The sequence below is a fragment of the Pangasianodon hypophthalmus genome, chromosome 28 (genome assembly GCF_027358585.1).
Source record: "Pangasianodon hypophthalmus isolate fPanHyp1 chromosome 28, fPanHyp1.pri, whole genome shotgun sequence".
Lineage (NCBI taxonomy): Eukaryota > Metazoa > Chordata > Actinopteri > Siluriformes > Pangasiidae > Pangasianodon > Pangasianodon hypophthalmus.
The window spans coordinates 12,543,069-12,556,165 of NC_069737.1; the positions used below are offsets into that span (position 1 = coordinate 12,543,069).

Consider the following 13,097-nt stretch of genomic DNA (forward strand, 5'->3'; position numbering starts at 1 on the left):
CCTTCATGTTTAATATTAACGTTTAATAATAACCACGTCTACAGCACAGTTTCATAGTCAGCAACTGGGATTTTTTTGTGAGGGCAACCGAAGACTTTTATTTTGACGTGTCATAATCCGGAAATAAAATTTGAAATATGTATTTATAAAGTCCAAGCCGTAAATATTGGCCATGTAAGGAGGAATTTTCGCGTTTATCCTGTGTCTTTGACTTCCTAAGTGTCTGGTGAGAAACAAATATGGACTCAGAACGACTCCTGGCAAAAACGGTGCGTATAAATTTGATTTTTATTGCTTTTATTGTTTTAATTTAAGGCTAAATGCTTCCTCGTTATACCGCCATGTTTTCACGTGATCTCTGAGTTTGTTGATGTTGTCGACCATTAGCTGGCTGTAAACTGTATATTTATATTTATTTTATATTACTTATGACATTTTTACACGTGTTTGCAAAGGCAAAGTTGTGCTCTTATGACCCGTTTTTGACTATTTAATATGCAAACGTGGTTTACGTACAAATAATATAATATTTAATTACAATATATCTGTAGGATTGTATTCTTCCCATGATAATTAAAAAAAAAAAGTTTTTTCCAACAACTGGAAAAGGCAACGAGTGTTTAGTTTAATTTACGTGTAAATAAAAAGAAGAATATAATTTTTTTTTTTAAAAAATCGAAGCGTTAAATCAAAAATATTGATAAGATTCATTTTACTGAATCGATTCTTTGATCTACGCGTTAAAGCGAATCAAATTGCGATTCCGATTCTTTCGGATCACTGCTCAGAGTGGAGTCCATTCTGAAACTTTGCAATTGTTTAGCCTATCATTCCTTTTTCTAATGCCAGTCCTGGTTTAAGGGTTTATATAGTCACTTTTCTTATATATATCTAACAACATTACAACTACAGCTCGTGCATTTTTTTCGAGTCGATTCGTTCGAACGGCGAATCGACTCACATTTGACTCATTCGTGAATCGCCCATCACTACTCCAACTAAACTGAGACAATAGAGCAGTTCACGAGGTCGTTTTTGGCCACTTAAATGCTCTACATGAAAGGAGATGTCACTCTCATGGTGCACTAATACACATTTATTTGTTGCTTTTGCTCTTTTAGACTTAAAAGAGTGGGGTTTTATTTGTCTATAGCACAGCCTTGTAACTGACCTCTTATTCAGCCTGTAATATGAATGCACTATTTCCTGTGTGTGCACAGAGTAACACAAACACAGATTTCACCCAAAGCATCGAGGACGACCCTTTGATCGATGGGCCGCTCATATCCCGGAACGCTTTGGAGTCGGGAATCAAAAGAGACTTTCAGAAACTACCAACTACATGGGGAGCCGGTTTACTGACCGTGTTGCATGTGAGTATGAGAATCAGTGTGAAGTATGAAAACACATTTAGCAGGTGATGAGTGATTGGTCACACTCTAACACATATGCATAGTGGCCTGGAAAACCCTTTACACGATCAAATAGGTTCCCTGAAATGAAATGTGTCGGTCTTTTCACAAGTAAAGTAGCATAAAATGGAAAAAAAGCAACAAAGGGGAAGATTGGAAGATTTAATTCCAATTACACTGACTGGAAAGACGCCCAGTCTACCTCTACATTTATACCATCATCTACTGATAAGAAAAACCAGCAAAGCTGCCAAATTTAAAAGAATTCTGATTTGACAAAGGGAAATGAGTTCTCACTTTGATTCTCAGCTCATCCACATCAGCGTCTGTCTCATCACCTGAAGTAAAAGTCACTCACAGAGTTTAAACACAAGCCTCGTTGTTGTCTCTTCACTTCAGTGATCACTGTTAACTCTAACATCAGTGCGGAAATAATCTCTGATTCATTCAGTTTGTTCTGTTCTGTTGACAAAAATTGTGTTGAGATCTTTTTTTATTAGCTCATTAATCATTTTTAAGCTTGTCGGAGTGTGGAAGCTGCTCTGTTTTGACGATGTGATGGCGCAGGTGTCCAACAAATCTCGCAAAAAGCATTAGTGCATTAGTAGTAGTGCCTCCAACAAACCAGATACTCAAACTGTGAAAGAAAGAAGACTTGCAGTTGAGTGAAAAGCAATATATGTACCTATATTTGCATGTGTTATTATTGTTTCCTGTTTCACCCGGCCCCTAGGTGGTGTACGTGAGCGTGTGCGTGGCCCTGGCTGCGGTGTGTTGGTTAACCGACACGCACTCTGCAGAGTGCGCAGCGGCATTGAACGGGGTGGACTCCAGGACCCTGGTGTTGCTCTTGAAGGTGGGCCTGTGGATACTGGTCTTTCTCTTTGAGAGATGTGTGCAGCATCACCACAGCGCAGTGAGGCGGAGAGGATACCTGCAGTTTTATAGGCAAACCGCCAAACTCAAGCACCTGCCATTACTCATACACTCCGGAGGTATACACACACACACACACACACACTCAGCACCTTCCCCTTTGTGTATGAGAACACAAGTCATGTATGCACCCAAATGGTTGTTACCTTTTAAAGCAAAATTTCTGAAAGCTCATCAGAAATGATCGCAAAGCAAAAATTTCCTCAGTTACCCAGACAATATTCTGAGCGTATTATTTTTATGAAATATGTTTACAGTGGCGTAACATGACCCCCTCACAGCTCCAGGGTCTCTGGTTCGATCCTCAGCTCAGGTTACCGTCTGTAGTAGTGTTTTACATGTTCTCACACTGTCCATGTGGGTTTCCTCCCCAAAAAAACATCCCAGTAGGTGGATTGGTGACTCTTAAATTGTCCCTAGGTGTGAAAGATGAACTGGCATCTCTATGATGAACTGGCATCTCATCCTGCATCATTCTTTAAAGAAAACTCTGGTTTGTGATATTGCTATGTAATGAATCTGGTTAGTTTAGGATTCTGTTTCTATTTTTTTTTTTTGGCCTGGAAATGAACTTCGCCCACACCTGGAAAGATTCCTGCCAACTCATGAGGCAGACACAATTTCAACAAAGTGAGGGCTGGATAACTTGGAAGGAAAGAGAATTACAACCCGTTTTCATCGCAGATGCAGTTTGCCTCACATTGCAGCAGAGGGCGCCAAAAACAACAAATCTCTCTGTTAACCATAGACTCTTCCATTGTTCTTTATCCAAGCGTAAAAACATATATTTTTCTGCAGTGTCTAGGTGTTCTATAAATTTCATTTCCGAGTGTGTTCGATATTCATAGCAGAGCGATTCCTAGTCTGGTCAGGATTTAGTATTAGCTTCAGATTTGCGTACTCGTCCCCATAGCTATAGACCTTGTTTTCTGTCTATGGACCACTAGGTGGAAGTGTAAACGTGCACTCTTCTTCCTCTCCAGGTAACGCTGCAGTGCTGATAGTAATCGCTCCATCCTCGATGCTGGATAGCAAAGTGAAAAATCTCTCCGTGTATCTGCTGCTCGCCGTCATCTGCGTGGAGCTAATTGCATCCGTCATAAGCCTTCTGGTGTATGCAGGTACTTTCAGCTTTGCAGTGTATATACTTGGGGTGGGGGTGGGACCCTCCTGAAATTCAATTTAACCTTAGTGTAAGACTAAGAAAAGCATTAAAGGTCTTCTTTGCATATACATTATAAAACTCTCATACACACACACACACACACACACACACATGCACACACCTCCCCCCTGCCGCAAACGCCTCGCATTACAATACCTCAGCTACTGTCTTTATCCCCTTCAGGATCACACACCAGGCTGTATTACAATCAGCGAGACCTCTCTCTCTCTCTCTTTCTCTTTCTCTCTTTCTCTCTTTTGGACTTTCCTCCTACTCTATTTTTCTTTTTATTCCCATATCATTCTCTTCTGTTTTTGTGCTTCATCCTGTGTAAGGTCAGAAAGCATGTAAGAATGAAAGGAGTGAGATCTGAGATGGACACATCTCTCTCTCTCTCTCTCTCTCTCTCTCTCTCTCTCTCTCTCTTTTTTTTTGCGCCCCAAGGCAACCTGAAGCTACCCCACCCTAATAAACCACAGCATTGTCTTACTATTGACACTCTCTCACGCACACACACTCGTATCAGCACTTGGATTCCTTGGATGATTAGTGCACCGGAGATCGACCATGCGTTGAGACACACCCTGTTAAGTTTACTGTGTGTGTGTGTGTGTGTGTGTGTGTGTGTGTGTGTGTTAGCAGATTAAGTTGTTTGTGCTTTTCCTTGCTACATAGTATGAGTGAAATCTAGCAACATGAGAACAATCTGATCGATCAAATAAAACTCCATGTTTATTGTGCTAATGAACAATCCCTATCCATCTGCCCATCTCTCCGCATCCGTTTATCTCCCTCTATCCATCTCTCTCTGTCTCTTCCTAAAGGAAGGTGCAGTTAGGCCAAAGTCATGCTCCAGGGGCTTTGATGTTGCATCTCTCTCTCTTTCTCTTTCTCTCTGCCTCTTCATTTGAACATGAATGCAGCGTTCTGCATGGGCCGTATGCCGCCTCTGCACTTCAAAGCCGCTTTAGGGCCCTTCAAAGGGAGCGAGGGAGGGGAGTTGGACTTGTATTGTCTGATCCTAATGCACAAGGAAGATGCAGTCCCGTTGTGTTTCGGATTGAACAGGTAGAGAGGCGACACGAGCTCGTTTCTGTGTTCTACAAGGCCAGTGGAAATGGCGCGAGACGGACAGGTGGGAGAAAAAAAAACCGGAAACTCAAAATTAAACTTGTAGAATATTATATTTCAGCAAGGAAAATATCTCCAGCATAGGAAACTGTGATCTAATATTTTTCACTGAGATTATTATAAAGCATGAATGAAACAATTTCATTTTCAAGCTCGTTCCTTATTTCAGATAGCGAAATTATCTGCCAATAGAAGATCATTCCAAGCTTGCGGTTAGTAAATGTGTCTATGTTTAGGATTGAAAACCTTGATTATTGTTTTATTGTAAAAAAAAAAAAAAAAAAATGTTAGATACATTTCTATATTCAGGATATTATTTAACACTTGGAAATAGTTTTTTTTCTCATTTTTTTGCAGTGAGAATTCTTTTAAAAATCATACATATGTAACCTTTTTAAAAATTTTTTTTTAAATTTTAAATGTATTTTAAATGGCATTTTTTAAGATTAAAATGTGTTAATGAATTTATTACAAATGAACTATTTTAAATTGAAAAGTATTTTAAATTAAATTGAATTTATTACACACTAAAACAAATCAATTATTTATTATTTATTTGTTGTTTAAAACAGTTTTTTTTTTTTTTTTTTTTTTTTTTAATGCAATACTACTGCATACACTATTGATGGCAGTTTGTGAGCAAATCTATATACCATATCGATATACATATCGTGTATCGTAGAAATGCCTTCGAGAATCATGATATGATACTTTTGTCATATCGCCCACCCCTAGTCAGAAGGTTTTTAAAGTATAACTCGTAATCCGGCTTTAATGTCTTAGGATGAGACAGCCGTATCCAACGTTAAATCAATACAGTTATTACGGTTCTTTTCACTTTCTCGATGATTTTATGAAATCCGCATGCTGTCTGAGGCACTGTGTTTTACAGGCGTGTTAAAAGTTAAGCATCAGTCTTGAAGTGAAGAAGGAAACTCACCTGTTTATAGAAAGGTGTGCGTGTGTGTGCATGTGCGTGTGCATGATTGGGGTTATTATGACCGTGTTTGTCTCCGACTGAGAGGAGCACTACTCTTTAACAGAGATATGAGGAATGTGACACATCCACCGAGTGCTCCATCTGCCGGGCTTGTTTTCCTAAAAGAGCATTCCTCAGCTCTTCTGGATGTGTGGTGACAGAAGTGTCTAATTACCCTTAATAAACCCCTCCACATTAAACCGACACAGTTCTGCTCACCGCTGAAACAGAATGCCGCTGCGAGGAGAAATGTAAAGGTAGTTAAAGATGTTTCGACAAATTACGATCATGTGTATAGTGTGTGTGTGTGTGTGTGTGTGTGTGAGAGAGAGAGAGAGAGAGAGAACATCAACTCTGTGGAGGGTGATGTCTGTTCACTGTAGTGGATGGGCCATTGCAGGCCATTTCCTCCAGGTGAAGAAGTTTACTTTATGTGTGTGTGTGTGTGTGTGGGGCAATCTCGCATAATTAAAGCTCATCAGATGCTGAGGTTTAAGTTATCTCTGTATATTGTCTTTGCAAAGTGACTCATAACGCCAAATTCTATAGATATTCAACTTGAATTCTATTTCAAAATGATCACCCGGTCCCATTTTTATTCTCCGTCGAACTGGGAATTCATCACATTCAACACATACACACACAAAGCCACATGTGTCCTGGTGCTTCATGCCAAGCTGTAAACATACACACTTGTGTCCTACACACACACACACACACACACAATGGGTATTTGTACTTACTACAGTTAAACGCTTCACACTTGCGACTGTAATTTGCGCTACTAAATACTTCCGCATAGAGCGTTAGTCTTGTTAGTGAGCGAAAGAGAACGAAGAGAGCACAGGAAAAGTAAGAGTGCATGACATGATGATATTTTATTTAATTTTTTTTATTAGTAATTCATTTGCAGTTTTTCTGTTCGTGTTTTGCAGTGCACGTGGCAAGGTTTAACAGGCAAAGCCCGAGTCCAGACGTCGCAGAAGACGAGAAATCTCATACCTTCTCTGTCACTGCCAGCGACACACACACCGAGATGGGCTTCAGGTAAGGAACACACACACACACACAGTAACATACACACGGTACGGTGATCCTTCAGACCAGTGCAATGAGCTCCTGAGAATTAAAAGAATGATTGAGGGGGAAGAATGTAAGGATGTTAGCTCTTTTTCATAATAAATGGTCGACTACACTACACAGTGTGCAATTTAGTGTCGTCTCGAGCAATGCAGGAAGTTCACAAAGTAGGAATTGTGTAAATTGTATTACGTGCAAAATATTTCACCGTGGCTGTCTTCGAATGGCAGAAACAGGCTTCTGCTAATTTAATACCTGCCCTTTGGTCATATTAATTTGCACACATAATTCTTAGTTACTTTCAGCCTGCGGTAAATCACATTGTGGGTGCAAACTTATTCTCCCGGCATACACACCACCTCACCCTGTATTTTTTACACGTTTAGGTAGATACGCAAACACGATATATAAAAACGGGAGGGGAACGATCACGGGTCAACGATTATTTGTTACCTTCCTTTTAAATGACGGATTTTCTTAAAGTAATCTTTCGAATGAAAAGCATTTGCGTAGCTGTAACCAAATGTGCTTTAGAATGAGGGATAGAACTTTATCTCTCACCCCCATATCTCTCATTAGCATCTCCATAGGCGGAGCCCAACACACACCAACAAACACACACCCGAACGCACCCTCTGGTCATGCCGAAGGGTTTGTAAACAGATCATATAAACTGTTTCCTTACAGAAACACTGCGTTTCCATTACACACACACACACACACCTGAGTTAGTGATGACCTCTAGTCATATTTATAATAATAATAATGAAATGTATGTCGGAATATTGTTATTCAAGACTAACCGTAGACTGTGTGTTGTGTCAAATAGAGATGGCTCCTGTCTCGAAGAGGTGGTGGAGAAACAAGCAGACCTGATCGAGTATCTGAAGCAGCACAACACACTGCTGAGCAAAAGGATCCTGACGCTGACATCACAACAGACCAGAGACTGAGAGGAGAAGAGAAGATTCCTGTGTTTGACTAGGGTTTTAATGCACGTGTCTGTTGTGCGTTCGTTTGCTGACTGACAGCAGTGGCCGCGGTCGACTAATCACAAGGGTTTTTTTTAACGGGAAAAGAGCCTCCTCTCCTTAACATTGTTTTCATGCTTCCCTGGTAACAGGTCTTGTAAGATAAAGGAATTAATAGGAAGGAAAAAACCATTCAGTGATCAATCCACCAGCTGTGAAAGCAAGCTGATGCATTGATTTATGGAGACGTGTAAAGAAATTACTGAATAAGGAGCTGATTTCGGATTAAATATAATCATATATCTGTGGAGAATTTTTGGTTCTGAATCTGAATTGCACAGAAGGATAACTTTAAGCTTTCAAGTCTGACTGGGATTGAGTGTTTATTTTTTTTTTTTCGTGGCTAATATTTAATGCAAAGTGTTTTGTACATATTTTCTTTTTATTTAAATTCAGGTTTTTTTTCATAATAAAATTTGGATGGTTTCAAACTATTTCTTGTGTTTATCGCAGTTCTTCTTTATAAAACTGAATTATAATGTAGATTTGTAGTTTATATTTTATAATAAATATCTATAAACAGGTTTCCACTAATTTAATACCTGCCCTTTGGTCATATTAATTTCACAGAGAGTTATTTCAGGCTGCAGTAGATCACATTGTGGTTGCAAGTGTATTGTTTTGGCATAGATGCCGCCCTGTATTTTACACTTTTGGGTACAAATAAAAACATGCTAAATATCATAGATTGTATTTTGAGTCAGAAAAATAGTCACTTTTCTATTGAACCCTATACAAGGTTTATAACATTTGATCTGTTTATGGTGAGAAAATTCTCTGAAGACAATGGTCTTGAAAAGTAACTACATTTTATTTAATAAGAATAATAAAACATTTGAAGTGCATATAACTTACATATAAACACATTTCATTCATTTCATGCTATTTACAAGATTGATGAGGGATACAGTGTCTTGGACATTGAGTTATTGTTAAACTTGTCGTGTTCCGGTCAATGATCATCGGCTTAAAAGATTTAAATGCTGTCTCATCTCTCTCTCTCTCACACACACACACATACTGTACATAGAGAAACTCCATATCCATACACATTTCCTTTTCTACAGCATTTGAATCGGCTCACAAATATCTCATAACGTTGGCACGTTGATCCAAAGAGATCCTTGGTGTAGTCTAGCTGAGTGTGAAAACTTCTTTACTGCATAGCTGTGTGTCATTCGTGCTGCTGAAAGACTTTGGCTGTCTTGAAGTACAACTTGTCTGTCCCAGCCCTCTTTAGATGCTTTGACACATCACACACACTGATCCTTCATCGCTTTTATGGACAGCGTCAGACAACCTGAAAAAAAATAAAATAAAATAAACAATTAGACCGACGTGTACTGTTTTGGATCCGATGTAGTAATTTTTTTTTAAATCCCTGTGCTCTTTGCATTTGTTCTTCGTGTGTGTTTTGTTAACTCCGAACCGGCTCTGGCTCATTGTGTGGGGGTCAGAGAGGATGGGTGAAAGGTGACGACCCCTCCAAAGTGTCTGAAAACAGTAGGCGGCTCCGGTAGGCTGGCGCGCAGAGTGTGTGTTCTCACAGTTACAGTGTCGCTTCTCGCGCACACGCGTTTCAACATTAACACCCAGCCGACACACGCGTCCTTAAAGGTACACTAAGTAGTGTTTTTGAATTTAGCTTGTAAGTTGTATGTTATTGCCCCATTGCTGGTTAAGTAACTTAGTGCTGATTAATGGTTCAGCAGGAAGTAACACATAGTAGTGTAGTGTTAAGCTAGGCATTGTAGAACAGGAGTGTTTTCATAGACATGACTTTGGATTATTGTGTAACATTTTAGCAGACTTACTACATACAGTTTTCTTGCTATAGTTCAATTTAATCATTAAAAAAAAAGGAAAATACTATAGACACTGCTTTAGTGCAGAGAATGAGTCTTAGTGTCTCAAGGCCATACTTCCATTTCCATAGGTTTTTTCCATTTTTATTTTGAATTTGTCTGGAAACGAGGGCCTTTCTGCCCAAAGTCCACACTTTTCTAGGCTTTCCAGGCCTGAGCAGGAACCTTCTTGCACCTTTCATATTGTATATATTTAATATTCTTTTACTCTGAGTATTCAATTCTCATTTAAATAGGTGATCACAGACATTTTTATAATTCTTAAAACATTTTTAAAAGACTTGTCAAGCATGGATAAATCCCTTAAATCTGAAGTTAGACTAGTCTATAAACCTGTCTGCTCTGAGACACCATGACACTCAACCCCTATGGTTTAGACCAGCCATAATTTTGCACGAGACATTTTCTAGAGTACATAAGTGTTGGTCTCTATACACATGGTGTCATTGTGGTCAAATGTGTTTGGATGATTTAGTGAATGCCACCCATGCTTTACTGTGTGTGTGGCAGGTAGATACTGGGGGTAGTGCAATTCCTCTGTGTGTGTGTGTGTGTGTGTGTGTATGTGTACGTGTGTGTTACTGTTTCGGTGGTGTATTTGAGTTAACCGGCTCTTTTGTGATGTTTTTGCGAGTGTGTGCTTTGTTTACTTCTCCCAGTCTAAGAGAAAGTCTAAAACCTTGAGGGATGCCACAATTACACCGTCATTTAGTTCAGAACTGTTTACACACTGTGTGTGTGTGTGTGTGAGTGAGTGTGAGTGAGTGAAAAAGAGCAAGAGAGAGAGAGAGAGAGAGAGAGAGAAAGAGGTCTTACTAAACCTTTACTATGTCTAGCTTAATTACAGTTCTGTTAATGAATCCGGTTTGCCCTCCTTGGTGTATACACACACACACACACACAAACACACAAACACACACACATTTGGTGTGTTGCTGTGGACTCCGTCCAGATATTTAAAGTATGTGGCAAATATTTGTTGGTGGTTTTTTAAAGTAAAAGAATGCCAACTATTCATACCTGTCTACTTGGGCTATTTAAAGGTGGGCTAGACTGGAGGTTCAACCCTACAAGTCACTGAGCATAACTGACCACATGAGGATAAAGTGTGTGAGGAAAGTGTGTGTGTGTGTGTGTGTAAATTTACCTCAGGGAAATGGGACTCTGGAGTGTAAAGGCAGACAGCGCTTATGTGGACAGTGATGTCTTCTGTATTTTCTCCGCAAATTCAGAAAATCTAAAAGACAAATGAGGAGAAAAGCGGGTTAATTACATGACTGATATACAAGACCATAAACACACTTTAGGTCAGATTTAGCATGTAGCTAGAAACCGGAAATTCGTTGACGAAACATTTATAAAAAACAACAAAACGAAGTTTTAATAACTTTACTCGGTGGAATTGTTTCAATTTTTTCACATGGAGATACTCTATCTTCGTATATTCATGGAAGTTTTCAGAAAAGTTATTATTCTGTAAGAATTCAGGCAAACTTCTTTATTGTTTTGTGTCTGTTAAAGAAAAGGGGGCGGGGCGTCAGGGACCACCGGGGCGTTACCTGAAAAATACAACGACTTCACACGAGCTGCAGTCTATTGGACCAATATAGCTATCAATCAAGCGTCGATTTGTTAACAAGCAAAGGTGGCCTACGTGAGGCCATATAGACCCACCTTCATCCCCCTCTTCCATTCTTTTATTTCTTTCTCGTTCCCCTCTGTGGTGGCCGTATGCTAATATCTCTGGCCCATTGTGTTCAACGGCATGATTAACAATAGGGCACCGGAGCTCGAGCGCCCGCGGGCACGAGCTTAATTGCGCGTAGCCGCCGCTGGCATTGGAATTTATGGGTTGCACTCAATTAATCCTCATATGCATGCTATGCTTACACCCTGCACATCAGCTGTAAAATACCTTAACACTGTGGGAAAATGCGCAACAAAAAGGATTTGGGACTTTTCTGACTTTTTAGAGCTATGCCTATTAAAAGTCTTGAAAATAAATAAATAAATAAAACCCCCAAAACTGCCTTTAGGTGTTCTCTGGTTTCCTCTTGGAGTCCAGAAGCGCTAAAAGGCACTTAGAAAGGCACTAAAAGTCAGTGACCCCAAACCAAAGTCACTGAACCCTGACTCTGGCTGCTTTCCAAAACCGCACTAATTAGTGCGCATGAATAGTGCGCGACCTACAGACATAGGCTACTATCCTGCCACGTTATTTACACCAATATGAAACGGTACAAATAGAAATGGTACAAATATGACCTTTAGGACTTCATGTGTGTGTATATAATCCACAGCTTCTCTCCCTAAACACATTACCAGACCGTGATTGTGAATGCGTAATGACTGGAATGCGTAATGGCTTAACTGTGCGTAAATCCCAAGAAAACGATTTTCCCTGCAATCTCAGGATTCAGTTCGGTTCTGGGAATCTGCTATGAATCAGCAGACTACTTCCTGACACTGCCTGGCTTTTGGATTTCGTCATTTCATTGAGAAAAACGTCCTGGCAAGTGCACAGCAGAGTGTCGGATGCCCTCCTTCAGTTCAGTGATTCAGTTCAGTTTAAAAGCTGAATGAAGTGAATGCATCACAAGTGCTTTCTCCAGAAACGATTCCATTCTTTCCCCAAGATATTAACAATACATGCATTAAAGATTAAATTGGACTTCTGTTGTATAAAGACCATGCACACTCTGCAGGTTCATTTTACGCACGCGGCAGCATGGTCTCAGAAACAAGCGTGAAAACATCCATAGCTTCTCTATAGTACTGATTGTAATGCTTTTTTTTTTTTTTGCAAAGTATACACACGTGTATGAGGTTCATACCTGGTTTCTGTGCACTGACCAGCATCAGCACTGTGAGCAGGAGCAACAGGATGAAGAGAGGATGGAAGAATCTCATGGTGGATGATGCGACTTCTTTGCCAATTAATGGTCCACTGCTCTTCTTTCCTTCCTCTATCACCACTTTAAGATCTTGATGATCAAGCCACTGAGGAAATCCAGTTACAGTCTTGTAAGGATGTCCGTGCTCTCTCTCTCTCTCTCTCTCTCTCTCTCTATGTCTTTGGAGGGGATGGATGACCTGTAGATGTTCAATCTGAACAATGTGAACTATCCCCCTTCTTTTTAAACAGACAAGACAAAGGGGGGGGGGGGGGGGGGGTTATAAGGGGTGGAGAAAGGAGTGCAGGATAAGGGGTGGGTATGGAATCCACCCTAAGACTGGGTGGGGACAAAAAAGACAGCCCTCACTCACTCTCTCTCTCTCACACACACACACACTTTGCATTGCACATATTGACCCCACATGTAGAGGGTAATAGAGCTGACAGGAAGGTACCCTCCCCCACTAGAAAGTAAGAGTTGGGGGTTTGGGAGATTGAGTGTGTGAGTATCCGAAAGAGATCAGGTTTAATTGTGTGAGTCAGAATGTACAGTGTGGTGAAATGTTGTGTGTAGCAATCCAGTGGTTAGACTAGGGGCTAGA

At 40.1% G+C, this 13,097-nt stretch overlaps 2 protein-coding genes across 3 annotated transcripts; one reads left to right on the plus strand and one right to left on the minus strand.

Annotated features, from left to right (window-relative positions):
• The first annotated feature begins 47 nt into the window (after positions 1-47).
• tmem192 (transmembrane protein 192) lies at positions 48-8,135 on the plus strand. 2 transcript variants are annotated; one of them, XM_026942894.3, is made up of 6 exons: positions 48-269; positions 1,221-1,373; positions 2,146-2,407; positions 3,332-3,469; positions 6,559-6,670; positions 7,533-8,129. In XM_026942894.3, the coding sequence occupies exons 1-6, from the start codon at positions 240-242 to the stop codon at positions 7,654-7,656; spliced, it is 819 nt and encodes a 272-aa protein (XP_026798695.3). In that variant the 5' UTR covers positions 48-239; the 3' UTR covers positions 7,657-8,129. The 2 variants fall into 2 exon arrangements, with proteins under 2 accessions (XP_026798695.3, XP_034156994.2); XM_034301103.2 differs by lacking the exon at positions 48-269 and adding an exon at positions 707-1,080 and having other exon boundaries at positions 7,533-8,135.
• Positions 8,136-8,526: 391 nt separating this feature from the next.
• On the minus strand, positions 8,527-12,736 carry apela (apelin receptor early endogenous ligand). Its single transcript, XM_034301320.2, has 4 exons — positions 12,434-12,736; positions 11,481-11,492; positions 10,747-10,836; positions 8,527-9,034 (listed from the first exon to the last, which is right to left on the minus strand). The coding sequence occupies exons 1-3, from the start codon at positions 12,507-12,509 to the stop codon at positions 10,748-10,750; spliced, it is 177 nt and encodes a 58-aa protein (XP_034157211.1). The 5' UTR covers positions 12,510-12,736; the 3' UTR covers positions 8,527-9,034; position 10,747.
• Positions 12,737-13,097: the final 361 nt, after the last annotated feature.